Source organism: Salminus brasiliensis, chromosome 9 (genome assembly GCF_030463535.1).
Source record: "Salminus brasiliensis chromosome 9, fSalBra1.hap2, whole genome shotgun sequence".
Taxonomy (NCBI): domain Eukaryota; kingdom Metazoa; phylum Chordata; class Actinopteri; order Characiformes; family Bryconidae; genus Salminus; species Salminus brasiliensis.
This window is the reverse complement of record NC_132886.1, coordinates 15490344-15511779: the sequence shown is the minus strand read 5'-3', so window position 1 is coordinate 15511779 and position 21436 is coordinate 15490344. Positions and strand designations below refer to the sequence as shown.

At 41.9% G+C, this 21436-nt stretch overlaps 1 protein-coding gene across 2 annotated transcripts; it reads left to right on the top strand.

The window, feature by feature from the left end:
* The first annotated feature begins 9700 nt into the window (after positions 1-9700).
* LOC140561557 (polyadenylate-binding protein-interacting protein 2B-like) lies at positions 9701-21436 on the top strand. Of its 2 annotated transcripts, none has more exons than XM_072686770.1 (4): positions 9701-9908; positions 19254-19414; positions 20207-20380; positions 20664-21436. In XM_072686770.1, exons 2-4 carry the CDS (start codon positions 19265-19267, stop codon positions 20718-20720), a joined length of 381 nt encoding a protein of 126 aa, XP_072542871.1. In that variant the 5' UTR covers positions 9701-9908; positions 19254-19264; the 3' UTR covers positions 20721-21436. The 2 variants fall into 2 exon arrangements, with proteins under 2 accessions (XP_072542871.1, XP_072542870.1); XM_072686769.1 differs by lacking the exon at positions 9701-9908 and adding an exon at positions 10441-10614.

Sequence of the window (21436 nt, the reverse complement as noted above, 5' to 3'; positions counted from 1 at the left end):
CTGACCCCCCCCCTTACTGTTCTCTTTATCCATCCACATCCCTGCTAACTCTCTCTTCTTCTTCTTGTTTTTCTTCTGCTCTCCTCCAGCTTTCTTCTCATTCTTTTATCAGTTCCCCTTTTCCCCTTCTCATCTCACCCTTTCCTTCCTTCCCTTCCTTCCCTTCCGCATAGTCTTATTGTAGCCTTGCTACCCTACACCTTGTACTAGACAGAGAATGTACTCTGCAGTAATTGCTATAATAAGAGATATAACACCTGACCTTCTTTTATTTGGTATGGACAGCATGTAGCATGTGAAGACTATGTAGAAGACTTTCTTAGGGCTGGCAACTCTCATGCATTTGCCATGCGATTGATACAATAAGTTCTAATGTTACATTCTTGTGCAACGCATTTTGTTTTTTACCACATTTTGTACCCAATTTGGAAGGCCAGTTACCCAGTCCCTGTTAATGTAAACCCCCCTTTCACTAGCAATAGATGTGTGATGACTAGCACGTCTCCTCCAATACATGTAAAGCCAGCCACCACCTCCTTTCGAGCTGCCAGTGATGCAGCACCGGATTCTCAGCTCCTGTGCTGACCAACATCACAGTAGAAGTTATGTGGGGAGAAAGCGTTGTAAATGCACCCCTTAGAGAGAAAGGACATTTGTGCTCTCTCAGACTTCAGCAGCCGATGGCAAGCAGCATGACCCGGGATTCGGGATCCTCGGACCACAGTGCCCTAGACCGCTGGAGCACTAGGAGCCAAGCCACTTTCCCACACATTTTTAATGACATTTCCCTCCCTTCAAAAATAATTAACATCTTAATGAACTTCATTTAGTTCCCCAACGAAATAAGTTTGACTTTCAATTAAGTTTCCTACAACTGCAGCTTCGGATTACACTGATTAAACCGGCAACAGCAGCCTTCTGAAGTAGTGAAGAAGAGTGCGCTAGCTAGCTAATCAGTCACAGCCGGTCCATGTGAACATCAGATGGACCAGTATCCATTGCAATAGCAAACCAAGGAGAGACCTATGGCAAAAACGAACGTGTGTCAGAGGGTAAAGAAAACATTCTCTTAAGATGGACGAGAACTAAGGAAAGGTAGAAGGTAAATTGGATGACTTGCATACAATGACTGTAATAGAAAATTGTGAAAGTTGGCAGCCTGAAATCCATGTTCACGGGTACATTTCTTACTTTATTAAGTAAATATTCTTTTTGTAAATTAACAAGTGTTTCTAAAATCCTAGACACACTGTGGGTTTAACTGAGTAAAATGGATGGTTCAAGGTTCAAATAGCTGTGTTGGTGCAGGGGAGAGGTCAATAATGACACTCTAATTAAGTTGGTTGCAGATGGACTGGTTTAATCTCTTAAGATTTTCATTCACAACAGCCTCTAGAGTTTACTGAGGATGGTGTAATAAAGAATAACATCCAGTGATTGTCAGGGTGTGGACAGAAATATCTTGTTGATGAGAAAGGACAACTGAGAATGGTCAGACTAGTCAAGCTGACAGAAAGGCTGCAGTAACTCACTTAGCCAATCTGTACAATTTTAGTGAGCAGAAAAGCACCTCAGGATGCACAACACATAACAGGCTCACCAAAACCTGTCTGATAAACCTTGATTTATGTTCTATCCATGGGCCCAACTTGTCTTGTGTCAACAGTCCAGGCTAGCTGAGGTGGTGTAATGGTGTGGGGAATGACTATTTGAGTATAGTTGCTGACCATGTGCATCCCTTCATGACCACAATTTACAATCTTCTAATGGATGTTTCCACCATGATAACGCACTACGTCACAAAGCAAAAGTCATCTCAAACTGTTTCAAACAAGTTCTCCTGTGGTCTTACCAGTTACCTGCAGGAATTGCATGGTGCAATCATGTCACCATGGACTAGAATCTCGAAGGAATGTTTCCAGCATCTTGTGGAATCCATGCAACAAAGACTTGAGGCTGTTTTTGAGAGCAAAGGGAGGAAGTACCCAGTGCTCAGTGATTGTATACAGTAATGTAATGTAATCTCACATCCAAGTGGGACTCTAACTGCTAGAGTACTAGGCAGGGAGCACCAACTATAATAAATGCAGCTGTATAAGCATGTAGACATTGTACTTTTACACATGTAACAGATTAACATGCTTGTAAAAAAAATAAATAATCATTCTTAGATAGGTTGTACAGTCGGCTACACACACACACACACACACACACACACATATATATATATGTATTATAATAATAAGTAATAAGTGATTGAGTAAGTAAGTTTAAGTAAAATGTCTCTTTTAAAAGTGTGCTCATAAGGTATCAATAATGTTCAAAGTATATTTAAGGAATAGGTTAGTAATACATATTAACTGTATTCTATTACATTAAATTATATTCATTAAATTAAATTAAATTAAACTCAAGATTGCCACAAAGCAGCTTTCACAGCATTCAACTGGAACCCAGATTAGGGAACTGAGTGGTAAAAGCATAGGGGTACTGTTAGTGCTGGAGTAAAGGCATTAGAGTTAGTGTGCAGTTAGAGCTGTTAGACAGGAGTTGGGACGTATTTTAATGTTAATCAAGGATATGGAGAGTCTGGAATCAATTTCTGCACTGGCAAATGATCTTAATAAGATTTTGCACAAGTTTACCCAACACAGGTTCTGGAGATCTGCCACTGGAGAATACTAATATCCTGGAGTGTTAGATTAGAGTTGGAGCTAAAGTCTGCAGGGTGGTAGATCATTAGGAGCAGGATGGACACCTTAAGATGTAGCAGCAGCTGAAATAACTCTGATCATCTGAAATGACAGAGAAAGTAAAACTGGAGAATACAACTGCAATGCTGGATTCACATTCTCCTAGCATTTTGTCTCTGTATAGAATACACACACACACATGCAAACACACACACATAAGTAAAGTCTTGGGAGTGGGCAGGAAGTTAAGTTACTACCTGAGTGGAAGACCTTTTCAAGATTACACACACATACACACATACACATACACTGCCAAATGAGAAAAAGGCCCTGTGGATTCCTGGTTTTGTCATATTTCCAAATCAATTTATTTTGGCAGAGTCTGGAAGCCATTACTGATGGCATTGTGAAAGCCAAGGCCCCAGTGAGGGGCCTCTGTACCCCCTGCTTTTCTACCCAGCTCTCTTACACTTTTTTTCCAAACATATCCAGTCCTGCCTTACTTACTTTTGAAAGGCATTTTGTTAGGTGTGCATGTTGGGCAGATGTTAAAACTATTCTACAATCCACCGTCTGTCTGCATTTCACATATAATAATATATGTAATATAACATACAAATACAGAAAATATACGTATATAACATGTTGTAAATATGCAGTTCACTACATGACCAAAAGTATCCACACACCCCTCCTAATTACAGAGTTCAGCCACTTAAAGGTTACATACATTGCTGACACAGCAAGGAATTTGCCTCACTAATAGAAGGGGAGCCTAAGATCACCGTTAGCCCAAAGCCAAGCGTCAGCTAGAGGTGTATGAAGCTCTCCAGCATTAGGGTCTGGAGCAATGGAATTGCATTCCCTTGAGTGATGGAGCATCACTGATTAGTTTGAGAGATCCAGAACTAGTCAATATAACCTATAATCTAATGCTCTTGTGGCAGAATGCAATGAAATCCTCACAGCAATGTTCCAACATTGAATGGTAAGAATTCCTCAGAAGAGCAGAGGCTGTTATTGCACCAAAGGCATACAATTTTAAAAAATTCTCTATTAATACCCTTTAGTTTAGGAGGGTGTTTACAGATATTTGCTTTCCCAGGCAAGGATTAAGCCTAGTCCTGGACTACACAGCTTTCTGAGCATTTGAGGTTATGCACTGAAAGCAATCCAGTCCAGGATGACAGTTTGTGAAAGGCTATATTTCTATCTATATCTATATCTAGATTTTATCAAGATTGATTTTTGCTAGTCTGGAAAGCCAAACCCCATATGAAATTTGATGTCTGCACATGCAAATCCCATCTGATCACTTGCAAATACCAGTGCAGACAGAAGCAAATTTGATTTGCCTGCAGTCTGAACAATCCTTAGTCAAAATCCAAAGCCAATATCTACTCCAGAAGCCACACTCCATTATTAGCCTAGTGAGAATAGTAAAACACTGCCTTTGTCTATTTCAGTAAGCCAGTGCACAAACAGTCACTTTCCATTCTGCTTTAGTCGTCAGAGTCTATAAACACTCCCAATCCCACAGACCCCGGCTCAGACAGGAAGTCAGTGAGTCAGCTGACAGGAAGGGCTCCCCCTAGCCCCCTACTAGACTCGTGCTGTATATGCCAAACCAGGAAGTGTTTTGGCTCTGACCCCAAACACGCCCGAAAGCCTTCCTGTATTGTTCACCACCCTTCCGCTATCGGATGGTCAACGCCCATGATACAGCTGTCTGGAACATGTTCTCCTCTGCGGATGGGAAAACAGTACAATACGTGGCAGCTTGTTTTTTTCTGTTCGATTCAATGGCAAGGACTCAGTGGCAGTAACCCAGCCTCTCTGAAGTCTGCCACTATAGCACTACTCTTGAACCTACTGTTATCTTGCACATAGCAGTTACTGAGATTGTGTAGGTTGTGTCCTGTCTGTCCAGTGGTCTGCCCCCATCTTTCTAGCACAGTCCTGAAAAAACAAGCAAACAAACAAACAAATGCTGAGTAATGATAGGAGGCGTGACCACAATTTTAATGAAGTTTGAGAAGAGGGGCCATGCCTGGAGCTCCTCAATCTAATGTCCTACATATTTCCCTTTCCACCTTCCTTTTCCTGTGCTGATGTTTTCACACCCAAACACCACCCTGTCTCCGTGTATGTTCCTTAGTACTTTCTCAGCCCAACTGTGGCTAAATTGGGGGAGTATCATTTCACACTACAACTGCTTCTCCATCAGCAGCCGGCACCAGAGAGAGCACAGTGAGCCTTTCTCTCTCTGGATGGGTAAATTGCGCTCTTCCCTCATCTTTCCTATTGTGATGCTGGCTGGCACAGGCGTCTGTTGGCTGATGTATCAGAGCTAGGGACCCGGTGCTTTCCTCTAAGTATGTTGGCTGCCCAGTGATGCTGCTACATCACTAACATGTTTTGGAGGAGGCATGTGCTTGTCCATATATCCCAGTGTCTGAAGCATTGCAAGTGAGTCCTAGGGGGAGTCCTAGTGAGTGGGTGGGTTAATTGGCTCAGCTAAATTGGGGAGACAATTGGGTATCATTATTGTCATAAGAAAAGCTCATAGAGCTCATCTTGATTAGTGCATTTATCATGAAATGCTCATTAACATGACACATGACACTGACAGCAGCATGTGTGTGCCTGTGTGTGTGAATACGCAATTAAGGAAGCCAATTGTCTAAAGAGCTACTTCTACTCTAATTTGCTCCTTCCTGAACAGGCATGTACTGTATGCTTGTCATTGTACTCTAGTGTGTGTATATGTGTGTGTTGCATGTGTCTTGGCTTCCACCCCTGCCCTTCCTGAGTAAAATCTCCACCCGGAAAAAGAGGTATGACAACCTTCGTACATGCACACACGCACACAGACACACACAATAATGTTCCCACCAGAGATTCACCAATATGGAAATGCCAATATCCCTCATGTATGTATCTGATGATGCCAATACATAAACCTTCATAGATAATTTGTAGATACCTGAACTCAATACACCTGATTTAGCATTACAGAAAAATATAATATTTATTTCTGTAGGGTTAAAAGAAGGAGTAAAATGAGTAAGATTTAGATTGTAGTGTACTAAGCAGCATTGCCTCACTGCAGTAAATTACACTCTTCAACTGTAGAGGATGCCCATGAGCAAAAAATACCAATTCTCACACAATGATGCCTTAGCTTAAAGAAGCATTAACAAGGCAAACCAATTACTGCATGGTGACTACAAGTACTACAGGCTTTCCTTGACCAGAAGCTGCAAATGGTAAAATACATTTTAGTGACCATACATCATCTTTCTTCTGGAGATGTCCACTTTTTGGGATGTGAAAAATGTGTTGAGCCGGGATTTTGCATTGAGTTCACATGAGTGATGGTTTCTACAGTCGGCACACTTCACAAAGTGTAGATCTATACAGCTTTAAACATGTCTGCTTAAGTCCTGCCTTCTCATCGCCACTATTGATGAATATGTACCTGTACCTACATTACCCATTAGTCAAAGTACTTAAGTTTCACTTTCTCATTGCCACTACTGATCCACATGTACCTGTAGCTACATGAATCACTGGTCAAGCTGCATGCATCCCGCCTTCTCACCGCTGCCATTAATCTACATGTACCTGCAGCTACATAAACCATTACTCAAAATGCTTAAGTCCTACCTTCGCACCACCACTATTGCCTGTATCTACATCAATCATTGATCAACCACGGCCTAAAAATGCCTATACGCCAATATAAATGAACAGAAATACATGTAATTTTACCTGATTTTTACTTTGGCACATGTTATGTAAAAGGTGGTAAAAGTTAAACATTTGCTGTTCCCTTTTTTTAACTTTTTTTTTTTTAATACTCAGAAGTTTAGATTTAGACAATAGTATAGATTATTGTGGCTATTTATTAGTTTTGATAAATGTGAATTCCTGATTCATTAACAGTGGCATGCAAAAAATGACTACTGTTGTATTAAGGTTAGCTAAATAGTGAGCTGAGTTAAACAGAGCTGTTTTTGGGCACAGATCCTTCACTTGGTATCTTTACCTTCAAGTCAAATCCTTAAAGTCTAATTCGGGCCCATGTGTTTCATCCATTGAGCAATTCCAGTCTTTGTATTGCCAGTCCATATGCTGTGAGCCCAAACTTGCAGGACTGGTGGTGGGGGGTTGCTGGATCACCGCCATAGACTGCTTGGGGCCTCCTCTTACCCCTTCCCCCAACCTGCCAAAAAGAAATGACTTGCAGGATCGAGCTGTCGACAGATCAAATGCAGTGTGTGTATGTATATGTGAGTGTGCCCAGGAATATGTGGTGACTCTTGTTTTGTCTTGCTGTGTTGGCTATGTGGGGGTCGCAGCAAGGGGTTTTTGTATAGTATGTTTTGCTGGATGCACACACATGGCTTGCTTACCAAGAATGTCTATGAAAAATAGCCACCTATAAGCATGCACCAACCCCCTTAACCCCCTTAAAGCTTCCCAGACTAGCCCAGGGCTGTACAGTGGAAGGGGGAAGAGAGGGGTGCATTCAGAGATTATGAAACTGACCACTTTCACTGGGGAGCACTCTGGGCCCCCTCAGCAAAGACACAATAAACCAGCACAAATCATAAAGCTCTGTCTTTCAACACCGACCAGAGAACAGCTAGACGTATCTGGCCTGCAATTACATCTGAGGTTTCTCTCACAGCAGATTCCACTTAGACTCCACCGAGTTAAATCTCAAAGAGTGATAATTTATCAGGGGTCAGATGATGTGTGGATCTTTTGGGAGGCATTTCTGCAGGGTGACTGCCCCTCAGTGGCCCAAACGCACACTGTCAAGATGAAAATCAGTAATAACTCTTTGGAAGGAGGAAGAAGGAAGGCTTCTAAGTGTCTATGGCCTCCAGGCTCACTCTCTAGGCCTTTTGTTTTATACACTTGGACTGAAGCTCCAGTAGAATTTAATATTTTCCATTTCTTGCCTTTCTTCTCCATATGTTGTAGTCATACTGTTACCTGTGTTTTAAATATGCTCAGGGAAAAATTATCTGCAAAGGAAAGCATGAAGGAAAGGCAGAAGAAAAATCCCTGACCCCTCCGGCCTCTCTTTATAGGTGCCTCTATGGCCGTGTATGTACTGCGCCCCTTGTTGGCCAAAAAAAGAAATGCGCAGAGGTGCTTAACAGGTCATGTAGGTTCAGTTGTCAAAAACAAGTATTCAGCACAGTAATCTGTGTCTAGTCTGTGAATTTATTTTCTGCAGTTATGCAAAATCATAATAGAAGATGAAAGGTCAGACAGAGCCTAGATGACCTGTTGAGTAGAGTGCCATTCTAATCAGGCAATTAAAAAAATAAATAAATAAAATATATATATATATATATATATATATATATATATATATATATATATATATATATATATATATATATCCTTTTCAGTTTCTGTCCCTAAAGTGACAAAATAAGTAAAGTACATATCTGAAAAGATCATTATTAATCAAAAATACAATAAATAATGAAGTAATATATAATAATATATAATAATGAAAGCTAAGTGAAATAATTCATAAATATTTAATAAGATTTCTGTGGAAAATCCATAGTATTTTGAATTTAGATTTGAAACATTTTAATTAGGCTACATTGAGGGAAATTTCTCGGATTTGTGAAATGGTTCATTGTGGAGACTCTCAATGTTCATAATGCAAATAAATCCATTTTACATTCAGTCCAAGAACATCCGGTCCTCTGAGTGTTTATAAGTAATGTTGCTAAAGCTAAAATAGTGGCAAATCTGGTGCTCTCTGGATCTCTGGATCTCAGGATCAGGCAGCACATTTGTAACCATTTCCTTTAGTAACTTTCTATGAGGTACCTTTTAGACTCCTGATTTGTGCCACTTTGTAAAAGCATGCTACCATAGTGTATTTATAGATAAAGCTGCCTAAATAAACCGGTGATTGGGATTTTTCTTTAGGATAAAACGTCAGAAAATGCGCCCAGAAAAAGCATGTAATGTATTTGGATAGCGTAAATCGCTACATCAGGGTAAATAAGATAACTGAGGTGATACTCGTTTTTTATGTAAATCGTAATTTACACTCATACAAAAACTGACAGTAAACTCTAAAGACTATATAGACTCTGTAGACTATATGATGCTCCCTAGAAAAACAGAACTAGCATTAAAAACACACGAACATGTGCACATGCGCAGAACAGCTAAATAGGCCAAAACGAATGGCACCACTCAACAGCACATCCCTGCCCTGTAAAATCTAGCATTTCACATTAAACTTCTTTGAAAGATTTAATCGATTATTTAAGCATTTAGTAAATGATTTTAATTAAAATCCATTCGCTTTAAGTTTTCATTACTCCATGTCTGCAGTGTGCTGTTTTTTTTAAAGTTCATCGGTAGGGGGCGGCGCTGCTGCACTGCAACCCAACTTGCTCCCCCCCAGGACGTCCAAGGGACGTCCCCATGACATTTAGATGTTTGGCCCTCTCCACGAAGTTACGTGCAAAACGTTTGGAGGAAGTCTTATGTTGTAAAACGAGCATGTTCAATTGCAATATTCAGGTGGCATTTGTAAATAACCCGTCCTATGTTGATCATAACATGACACATGTATCTCACAGGATATATATATATATTGTTTTAGTCCTCTGCTCAACATTACTGCACAACTTTTTTATTTATAGGACACTGCAAAATTGCTTACAACGTTGCTACTTGCAAAGCCTTTATGTCCTTGCAACTTTCTAGGTCTTCTGCAGACGTGATTGTATGAGCAGTAGGGTGAGGCACCCACACATTATCTGGGTATCAGCTTGTGTACATCTTTCAAAGCCTGTTTAAGGGTCTGGAAATGGTTCTGCTGGCTGGTTCAGATCGCTTGTCCAGTTCCACATGCATCGTAGTTCCCTGATGTTTGTTTGCAGGCAGAGGCACTAAAGTAAAGCGATACTCGGAGGCGTGTCAGTTCAGCTGGGTGAAATGATTCGTTCAAGGAGAAAGAATCACTCGCATGAGACATACGAACTTATTTTCACCAATCATTTTCAAAACATTGGGTCAAAAGACGTGAATTTCGGGATCCCAAAACGCTGCAGAGGTTCATACCAATACCTATTATATTGTCTGTATGAGTTCCAGTAATCCTGAACAGCTGCTCGCAGAGTCTGTGCTCGTTGGTTGAGAAGCTCAACAGTGGCGGAGGTGAGCATGTTATGTACACTTTTACTACTTTAGACTAATATATTAATGTTTAATAACGATATTTAACATTTTAAAATAAGAGTTGGCGTCTTTTCCAAACTTTTAGTTCCACCTTAACAGTACAGCTGCAGAAGTAGTTGTGCAGCATTATTTAAGGTGGGGTAGGAAGCCACGTAAGCCTCGAACTATTTGTGTCCCTTACAAAAACACGTGCTTTATCTTCGTTATCCCAGCAGTCTCAACATTGTGTACTGATGGTAGTAGGTAGGATAGGCAGCTAGCTGGTAGCTATGTGCGCTAGTTCTAGTTATTTGGATGCATTAGGAGAAAGGGGGCTATCTAGAATTCATACGCACGTGTATCTGTATTTATTTGGAGCGGTCTGACTAAATTAAAACTAGTGCTGAATCTCAGCAGTAAAAACGCGATGTGCTCATTTCTCTCCGTCATGTTTTCTAGTTTGTTGTGATTGCGCGGAGAGCCCGTTAGACGGCAGCTCCTGCGCATGCGCGGGAGGCGGGACCGTGTGGGTGTTTGTTTAAGCGCCGACCACGTGACCGCGCTGCTCCTAATGTATTTAGCTAACAGCAGTTAGCCTCCTCAACTCACTGCAAGTGAAGGAATTACCTGTGGGCGCCGTGTGCCGGAGTTTAACAGTGGTTTTTGGGTGAAATTTGACCGGCGGCCAGAGTGCACGAGATGCCAGGTAAGTTGTTTGAGATGTATTGGGGGTTTTTTCGTCTGATTGTGTCGGGGGGTTTACAGGATTTAATGTTTTGGCCCGATACGGCGCGTGTTTGCTCTGTCTGGACTTCACCAACTCCAGCTTTGGCCGCCTGGTTTTTCCCTCGTTGCCCACGCACTGAATGAGCCGACATGCATGTGCAAATGGCTCATTTCCACCATGAACTGTTGCGAGTATTGGTCATGAATAGTCTACGCATATAGTCTATGTTAGGAGAGCTGTGGCTGGCTGGCTGACTGACTGACTAACTGGCTTTAGCTCAGCACCCAGCCAACTATTATTCATCCCGTCCCAGCTCCCACAGGCCCGTTACTGCTCATGTTTTTGAGCGAGCTTAGCTGATTAACCCATGAAAAAGGCCATAGCGGATATATTGTGGACGTCTATCCTTTTTTTAGTGGACTTGGCTCGACCTTTTGTCAGTTTAACCTTTATTGTAGGGGGAGAGAGTGCATGGCGCCCCCCTGTTTTTGCCTACGCTTTTATTGAGCTTCTTATTTCAGCGTAATGAGTCGTTTTACAGGGTAGCTGACACACAACCTCGCTTGCATAACGGCAGCTGTGTCCTTCATACGAGAAAACATGGAGTGCAAAACATTAGCCAGCCCGCTCTTTGTTTTGGTGAGGCATGTTTTGGCCAAGTGGACCGTGCGCGTTTCCCCCACTGCGCCATGTTTGGATGCGTCGACACTGGTGTTGATAACGAGCTGGAAAAAGAAACATGGGTTTTGGGACTTCAGTGACGTTTCGTAGGTTTCTGGTGGCTCTCCGATGCCCCAGCTCGTCCTCCTCGCGCTCGGCCTTCGCTCTTATGGTCCTCCAGGCTGTGTTTCAGTCCTCATTGTCCGGCTACGGTCTTGTCGACATGCTTGTTTCACCCCCTCGTCCCGCTTTCATGGCTGCCGTCTGTAACACGGGGAAATGCGGCTTCCTTTGTTACATAAGCTGAGCAGGACGTGGGGAACACACACGGGGTGAACAGTGGTGTCCTGCTGTGTGCTAGAAGGCCTTGCAGTATATGCCCTGCTTAGGCAAGCCTGTGCAATCCTCTGGAATCACAGCATCTAAGAGGACTTCCTCCCCTTCGGGCCGGTTTACTCAGTAATGCTTGCTTGTTTGCTTACTCACTGCACTGCAATTAGAAATGCATCTTTCCAGGGTTATTGTAACATGACCAGTGGATATATTTGACCTAGCTCACGTTGGTCTGTCAGTGGAGCTCTGGCCTAAATTTTAAGGGTCATATCAGTCTGGGTCCCTGCTTACCCTTGCATGTGTTACACTTCCACATGATTATAGTGATTATAGAGCATGCTGGCACCAAACTGAATTAGCCTTCCAGGAGAAAGGAGCTGTTTATCCTGTGTCTCCCTTTTGTATTGTTCTCCAGCACCTAATAAAACCATAATGCAGCCCATATATGGCCAGTTTACCACACTCCCTTTCACTGGGCCATGTTTATTGCTGCTTTCCTAAGTAATTGATGTGTAGTTTGGGTCATTTTAGTGTTTACCCCATATTTTACTATAAGGGACAAATGAGCAGAAGAGCAGAAGTGCAGAAGTGCACAAGTGTACAGACTGTTCTTGTAACCCCCCTCCCTCCCCCCTTTTCTTTTTTTTTTTTGTTGGGTTGCGGTTCTGTCCCTGCTGAAAGCAGAAAGGTGAGCTGTTTGTACGGCCACTAGGTTTCCTTTACCCCCCGCCCCCCTTTCCTGCACGTCTGTCACCCGTCGATGGTTCTGGACAGGCACAGGCAGACCAGGATTCTTGGCAGGGACAAGCGGATTGTTCATGGCCAAAAGTTCCCCTGGCAGAAGCTGTGCTACAACTGACAGACTGACCTTAACCTAACAGCATGTGTCATGAGCTGCTTAGGTAATGCACAAGGCATTATTTAGTGGTGGAATGCTTGCGTTTCCTCCTCTCCGGTTCTGTCGGGTAGGTGTAAACTAAGGATTAGGAGGTTGTAAGGTAATTATTGGTTTCTGAATATCAGCCATGGGAGCAAGAGTGCAGTGTACTGCCAAATAATACCCTGAAAGGTAGCCTGGAATGAATATTGTGATATGCATCAACAAAACATCGGTAGACATTTGACGTTCTCATGTTGCATAGCAAAGCAGTATGGGATGATTGTGGGAAGACTGTGGTTGGTCAGTTTTTAAAAAATACCCAGCAGGTAATTCAGCAGTCTGATTGTACGATATTGCCTGTTTCTGCCTTTGGTGGTGTTCTACTTGGAGAGGCCAATATTATGGCAATGATTAACAATGAATATAGTGTACAGCACAGAGTTAATGGAGGGGAAACTGATCGACAGTAATAAAGGAGGCTAGCAAATGTCTGTTACTTAGACTGTTGTAATCCCTGCATGAATCAGGTCAAGTTTATTATTTGATAACATTGTTATGGATCTACTGTGGCTTATTATGCTGCATATCTTGCCCGGTGTTTATTGTACTTTTGCAGGCAGGGATATAATTGCAGCTCACAACCTCCTCTTTTAGCCCATGTTGCCATCATATGTGAAGGCCGAAGAACAGGAGAAGTTTTGCCACCAAAAAACCCCAATGGCTGAAGCCAAGAAGGAGCAGTGGAAAAGCGATTAACTCAGGCTCACATGGCTTAACCCTAAGTGTGGAAATAGGTCATCTTCACACATCTGATCTGCCTTGAAGCGGCGGCAGATCTTCAAGTAATGTCCACCGGAAACTGAATAGTTTACTTCCCGTGGATGCTGTTGAAAGATCAGCATGATTAGTTAAGGCATGTCAGCTGTGTTATGTGAGGCAGTGTTGAGTATGACTGGCTTGTTGTGGATTTGGGTCATGTAGGTTTCTTATTGGCTGCTACATAGTGACGTAACCCTCTCCTCAGTCCCAACAGAGGAGCTCATTGCTTTCGTCTGGTTGTGCTGTCTTGGAACTGTTGTGAATTTGAGAATGAGGGTGGTGGCACATGGGTTACAGGGTGTCCAGGACCTTTGCTTTCAGTGTCCACACAGCTGTGTGGATTGCAACACCTGCGTGCAGTGGCCAGAAAGGTGCTTTATGGCTGTGAAGAGCCTTTTTTTTTTTTTTTTTTTTTTAAATCAACTATCTGCTCAGGTTTGAGTTGATAAACTATCAGTGGTTGGCCCAAATGGTTGTGGTTTGAGTGGAGTTTGGTCTGGCTGAGTTTCAGATGGAATATGTGAGGGTAAAAGGATCATATGTACTGCCTGTCCAAACATGGCCTGAGTGCTGTTGGAAACCTCAGCTCCAGCCACTAAACCTCGAACACAGAATCACAGTCGGTTTTTGCTATATATTTTTTCTGCACTCTCGCAAACATTAAGGTTCTAAAGAGGTGGTTTGAGCTTTTTATTGTTTTGTTTATGATGCCATAAAGGAGCTAATTTGGTACCAAAACAAAATTCTCAATTTGTTTTGTAGCGGTGTATACAATCACAGATTTGATCATCTCTTACAAAAATCATCTCTTACAAAAATGGTTGTTCTGTGGAATCGTTCTAAGCACCACTTTTAAATGTTAATGGTGTAGCTTATTCGTATATGCAATTCTCTGAGAGAAGTCTCATAGAAAACATGCAAAATTGATGAATCACACAATCTGACCGTAGCGATGTAGAGACTTTTTAAGTGTAAAAAACCTTCCTGTTTATTTAAAAAAGAAAATAAAGCAACTTTTGTTCATCCACAGTGAGACTTTTGGAGCAAATTATAGTTGTTGAAAGTGCACATTGTCCCGTCTTTTCATGGTTTCTAATAGATGAACTGAAAAGCACTCTACTCTCCTGTGCTGTGTGCTTCATGTTTTTGAAAGACTGTCAACTTTTCTACTGAGTGCCCATGAGAGCTATAAACATAACAGCTGACCAATCAATATAGAGCTTTCCTTCCAAGCTCTAAGCAAAAAGGGTTCTTCATAGAGCTGGGAAATATGAACTATTTTTAATTGCATTGTGATTAAATTTAGTTATTGTCATTGTGCTTTTCTGAGCATATCGAGGATACTGTTAGTGCCTAATAAACACTGATTAACTGTCATTACAAACTGTGTAATTAGACTGGTTTAATTACATGAAGTGCAGCCACTGTTTAATAAAAATCACTGTACTCCGTATGGGAGTATCTGAATAGTAGTGTTTAAGAATCTGTTGCTACTGATGTATTTTGTCTGTGATTACACATTGTGAACAATTTCTTTAAATAGTGTGATCTCACCCAACCCTAGTTCTGCATAGTACTGAAAGATTTTTTTGATTTGCAGCAATAGTGGACTGCTTATCACCAATCCAAAGTACCATTTTTAGCATTGAAATGATTCTTTGAGTTAAGGTTCTATAACTGGGCTGGGTTAACAGGTAAAAATAAGATTGAGAAGAGTTGTGTGCTTTAAATTGACCTAATGATGATAGTACTAAATAATAATAATAATAATAATAATAATAATAATAATACATAGTAATCATAAACCTGAACGGTGTGGGCTGTTTACAGCAAGTTCAAATGCATTCTCTGTGATAAGCCTAGCTGCTGGCCACTGGAACTCCTTGATTGCTCCTGTGATGCTGGAGAAGATGAACCTTGGTGTAGTGTTCTTTAGTAGAGACGATCATGCTGTATATAACCTGAGAACTCTGTTTTTGCAAGAGAGGTTACTCCTCCGACATGGAGGAAAAGCTGTTTTTGTCTCTGAGCAGTACAACATCGAACATAAAGACCTCTGCAGTCTGAACATGAAAATGCCATGCAGCTTGGTGCTTTCCTTCTCTGTGACATTTATCTGCCTCTAAGCCACTGAGCAGTGGAGATTCCTCATCCCCCATTGAACACTTGTCTGTCTCTGGGTCTGGCAGCTGAGATCCCCCTCTGGATACTGGCATGGTTTCAGCTGCATGCTTAAAATTGATTTCGGATAGGTTTTTGCTTTTAGTATCGTGTGGTGAATGCAGCTTTGTTTTGGAAGGGGATCCGATCCTAAGGCAACACTTGCTAGGAGATGCGTATTGGTCCCGAGGCGTATATGGTGGTTCAGCCCTCTAAAGCGGTGACCGCTTGCCCTCACACTGTGCAGCAACAGAGACTGTGTTTTCTGATATGTTTCTGGAGCGATCATTTGTCTGACCACAAACATGGATTTGATATTTGAGTGTTCATGGTGGTGGTTTGCAAGAAGTCTATTGGAACCTGTTTGCATTCGCAGTGGCTGTGTGCCAGCTAGTGGTGGGTGGTATGCTGTGAAATTGGTGGGCAACTGTATAGATCACTGTAATCTGTATTGTTCCTTTTTACATAGCAAAGGACAGTGGCATGTGGTTTTGTTAAACCTAGATTGAGGTGTGTTTGTTTTGTGTTGGTTTTTTTTTTTTTTTTTTTTTTTTTTTTTTTTTTTTTTTTTTTTTTTTGCTGGTTATAATCTACAGCAAAAACGGCCATGGCCAACAGCAAAAGCCTTTTCTTAGGAGTGGGTTGGGCTATTTTAACCACACCCACTGCTGACAGGTGCATAAAATCAGAGACCCTGCAAGCCTTGACCTGCCTGCACAGAACCCTGACCTGAAACACCATTCAGCACATTTGGTAAATGCTCTGTGAGACAGTTCTTCATGCTTGACATCAGGGCTGGACCTGGGACGGGGGATGAGACAAATGACATTTTGATGCATGGTATTGAAGTATCTATAGTCTTTTGGCCACACTGTTCACATTCTACAGAACCAGCTATATCATGAGCCTTTAGCCTCAACTGTTGAGTAGTAATGAGTAAGGTGGGCTGTTACAGATTGTAGCATCTATACTGTTTCTATAGCACCTTTTACATCTGCTGTTCTCCATATTGGAGAACCTAATTTATTTGATTATGGAATTTTAATTAAAAATATGGGTAGGTATACCTTTATCTTCATCTTACTTTTTTTAAATATAATTTGTGTAAATATAATTGGTATTGATTGCATTGACCCAGTAAAAGGTGACCTGAAAGCATTTCGTCTGATAAGTTCATAGCTGTTTTCTCGTAAAGGACTGACTGTTTGTGAATATGACTTGTGTGGCGAAGCATGATGTTCTTTAGGCCATGTTAATAATTGATGAATCCCAGGCAAAGGTGATTCGAAGGATGTTTATAATGAAGCTGTGAAAATCAGGGCTTCAGATGTGTGCAGCAGACAGGCTGGTTTTAATCAGGAATGCTCCCAATTTCCAAGACTTTTCTTTTCTTGTAGATGAGGGATCCGATTTGGTCCACATGTGGCTTATTGGGGCTGATTAGCCATTTCACTAAACACTTCAGATGCTTGTGGATTGCAAAGTGATGTATGCTTCACTTTTCAGGTCAGGCAGGTAGCATTCAGCTGAGTGAGTAACACTAAAGGTGTTCCAATGTTTTTTAGATCATGCTATACTAATCAAGTGATTAGTACACACACGTCCCTTATTTTACTCCAGATTTAAGCATGCTGCACTAACGATAGAAGGAGTCCCTGTTTGGTGTCCACCTTCTGTTTCATTTTGTCTGCATTTGTAGAGCCAGGCGGGAAATGTAGAAATGTGTGCATGTGTTCGTGATGGTACGGCCTGCTCTGCTTTATTTAATCTGTCTGTCTGCTTATGCAACAAGCGCTACTCACCACTCCTGACGTCATGACACACATACGAGACAGAGAGACTTGTCAGGCACCTTTGTGTGTGAGGAATATGTATCCTCATCAGCTCACCATGTGGCTCATTTTCTTTCATTGATGGGGCTTGTGTTTTTTAATGAAGGTGGAATTTTTTTGCTTAGATTAAAGCTTAGTTCTCAGGATTCTTTACAAAGCAGTTTTAAAACTATTTTATCTGCATTGAAGCTCATTATATAGTTTGCTGTAGGTGTAGAATTACAGATGAGTAGCAATATAACCTTTTATGACCAAAGTAGAATAGAAATAAACCCAGTCTAGCAGAGTCTCACAAACACATGCATATCAAAGCATGTTGCTGACACAGCCCAAGGTCTGTATGTATTGGTATCTGTCTCTTCCCCCCCACCCCCACCACCAATTATGTAACCGGCTGATGATCTTGAGCTGGTCAAAACATATGATCCATATTTCAGGAGTTGCTGCAGCTCTGCACATGGTCATAAGATGCTGCAGTTCTGCATTTCTTCGATTAGATGGCAGTACGGACCTCACTAATGACTGCAAAACCCCATTAAATCCAGTGTGGAAATCTCTCTTTCTGTTAACTGTATCTCACTGAAACACGCACACATTTGCAGAATGTGTAGAACGAACTGTGCCTCGTGGGGGAAGCCGAGTGAAGATTGACACTAACCGCTTGAGAGTACCTTGCCCAATCCTGTACAGGTGAGCATTAGCAGAGATGGCAAACACTACTAACAATGCTCCACGTCGCTGTGGTGCTACCCAAAGCTGTGTCCTACTTGGCTGCTCTGCATAGATAAGTGCAAAAAAGATAAGTACATTTCCTTCTGAGCAACGTTACTAAAGCTCTGCACAGTGACTTGTTACCAAGTATGCTGGGAAGAATTGTCATCCAGCTCCTTCTGTTGGTATCTGTGATCTGCTGATCATGCTGAAAGATGATCAACGAGCAGTATTTGCCCCAAAATCCCTGATCGGTCCATCTCTAGAAATGTGCTTGCATGAGCCAGGATCATGACCTACACGGTCACCTCAACTCTGGATGTGTGAAGGTATTGTTTGGGTTGTGTGCAGTTGGCTGCTTTTCTTATCTTGGAGTGTGTATAACTGAGCAAGAAGAGCGTTTATGGTACAGGGGTATTTGCCGAAAGATTTACAAAAGATACTGTCTGTTTCATGAGGAAGTCATGGTGACGGTTTGTCAGGGTGTTTTGGACTTTCCTGTATTCTTGTTTGGACTTTCCTGACTATCCTGTATAAGGTTTTATGATGTTTTCCATCTTGTGCTGTGAGATCAAGCTGTCCACACTGATCTGAAATGTTTCTCTTCACAATTAGAAAGTATTATTTAGTCAACAGCTGTAGTCTTCCGTGGTTTGTGAAGTTGTTCGCTGGACTCACCACTGTATTCAGAACAATGACCCAAACATCTAACTTTGTTCAGTGTATCTGGATTAATTCTTTTCACTGGTGTTGATGATTCATTAGTACTCATGGCAGAAAAAAAGCAACTCCTGCTGTAAATACCACATCACATGCCACATAGCTATGCCGCAGCTCTAACGGTACCTAATGGTTCAGCTATGCAAAGCTGGATGAGAAACCAATGAGCCCTGGTTACCCTTGATGCCCTAAATTGAGGGGCTATATAAAATTCCAGCTTTACCCTACATGGACACATTTTTGAATTACAGCTGAAATTCTTCAGTTTGCCAAGTGTAGTCATTGCTGCCTTTCAAATCCAGCGTGCTGGAGAACAAAGGCTGCACTGTATTGTGGGTTTGTTTGTTTCTGTGTGCAGGTAGTGAAATCATTGAAATCCTCATAATTTGAAGTTGCTGAAATCTGGCTTTGGTTAATTGCTTATTTGCTGTGCTTGTTTTATTGTTTTGTATGAGCTTGTGATTTTTATTTTCTCTTTTTCTTCTCCTTTCTTTCTCTCCCAGAGCCAGCAGATATGAGTGGGCCTGATGTAGCGAAGACGCCGGGGGGCGGGGCTCCAGGAAAAGATGGAAAAGACTCAGTAACCAATGGCCACGCAGAAGGAGAAGCTAACCCTTTCGCAGAGTACATGTGGATGGAGAACGAAGAAGAGTACAACCGACAGGTTTGTATACGCGTGTATTCACATACAACAGGGTGTGGAAATGATGTCTCTCCCCTTTTCCTTTCTTCTAATGACTAATGCATAGAGAGCAGCTCAAAAAGCTGCACTTTTATTACCCTATTTAATGTTTCACTATTGCTTTATGCTTCATCTAAATTTTTATTGGGTAAAACCTACAGTTTTCTAGACCTTGACGATGTTCCAGTACATGTTATGCAGTAGTAACACCCAACCAACCACAAGGGGTACCACGACCTGAGACACCAAAGCAAGTCCCTAGCAACCACTAAGCAACACTTTAGCAAGCACCTGAAATGTCATTGCAACCACTTTGTCGCACTGTAGCAAGAAATGCACTTTCCTAGTTGTGATAGTTTTTAGTAGCTGCAGAACAATTTTGAAAGTACGTGCTTCTGCCTTACCCCACACACAGACGCTTTAGGAAACATTCATGTATGTATATCGAGCACTCCACCCTGTCAGCAGTCGCTGATAAAGGCCATGCAGCTGCATGTTCATGGGAGAGCTGGCATGCTCTGCTGCTCCTCCTCCACGTCTGGTGCCCCTGTTTTGCTTAGCCAGCTTCTAGCTGCTTTTGCTGACATGCAGTGACTTGTCTACGATATCGTGACCCACATGTGCTCAGTTATGAAAATGCATACATACACACACACACACACACACACACACACACACACACACACACACACACAGAACTCTTGCAGATGGGTAATCCTTAGTCCTTTATGCAAGGAGTCTCTTATTCTATACTCACATTGTCTTGTCTTCCAGGTGGAGGAGGAGTTATTGGAACAAGAGTTTCTGGAGCGCTGTTTCCAAGAAATGTTGGATGAGGAGGATCAGGATTGGTTCATTCCAGCGAGGGACCTCCCCCCAGGGGTGGGGCAGCTTCAGCAGCAGCTCAATGGCCTATCTGTCAATGACAGTATTTCTGAGGACATTGTGGTAAGCTTTGAAACTGTAGCCCATCAGTGCAGAGCTCTGTTTTAGTTGACCGAATAGTAGTAATGTCACAAGATGAGCAGCATTAAGCTGATGACTGACTGGGTTTACTGTAGATTTTATGATCACTTAAAATGAGACCTTGTACAAGTTCATTATGTATCAACCAGACTCCAACCTAACTAAATTGATTTCATTTACATTTCATATCCTAAACTCTTGTTAAAATGACTCCAATGCAAATACGAAGTCTAACAGTCTTTTCTCTTCTCTCTCCTTTTCCCAGCGCAAGAGCAGCTTAAACCCCGAGGCCAAGGAATTTGTCCCGGGAGTGAAATACTAGGGATCAGCCTCACCCTCTGGAGTTGCCCTCTCACACACACACAAACAAACGCACACATACAGAGACTTTTTTGGCTGTAATTACGACAGCCATTTACACAAGCTCATAAATATGTACACCCACACACGTACACACACAGCTGTGAAGGGCTGGAAATGCAGAGGAGGGTGAGGTTTTTCTGGGGTGGGGAGGGGGAGTGGGGGGGTGCTCACCTATAAGCTTTTTATTTACATTCGTTACATTAAACCAAGGGCAGGGAGTTTAGATGTGGCCTCTAGGAGGCGCTGTGGCAGCCTAACGTCATACTCAATATAAAGCCGTTTTATTTTTCTTCAATTCACAAGACGACCGATCACATCAGCTCTCTTTAGAAGTTTGTGCCTCATCAGGTATTTACTTTTTCCTTGCCTGTCATTTTTTGTTTTTGTTTTTTTTCTCTTTTTCTTTTCTTCCCGTGGGAGGTTTCTGTCTGTTCTGTGTAACCATGCCCTGTGATTAAGGGTGGTGGGGGCCAAAAGGGGCTTTGGGGTGTGACTGGATGTAAAGTGGTTGATTGAATGTGGGAGGGGGGGTGGTTAGGGTTCAATTATGAAAGAAGGCTTTGGAGGAATTCACATGAAAACATTTATTTGATTTGGAGTAGAACCTCTTACATGCAAGAATTGAATTCATTTGAAAAAAGTAAGAAAAAAAGTAAATAAAAGTCGAAGTTGGTA

Coding starts and splice junctions, on each gene's coding strand:
- LOC140561557 (XM_072686769.1), top strand. Junction 19,415..20,206: donor AAGAAGAGTACAACCGACAG/GTTTGTATACGC, acceptor CTTGTCTTCCAG/GTGGAGGAGGAGTTATTGGA. Junction 20,381..20,663: donor GTATTTCTGAGGACATTGTG/GTAAGCTTTGAA, acceptor TCCTTTTCCCAG/CGCAAGAGCAGCTTAAACCC.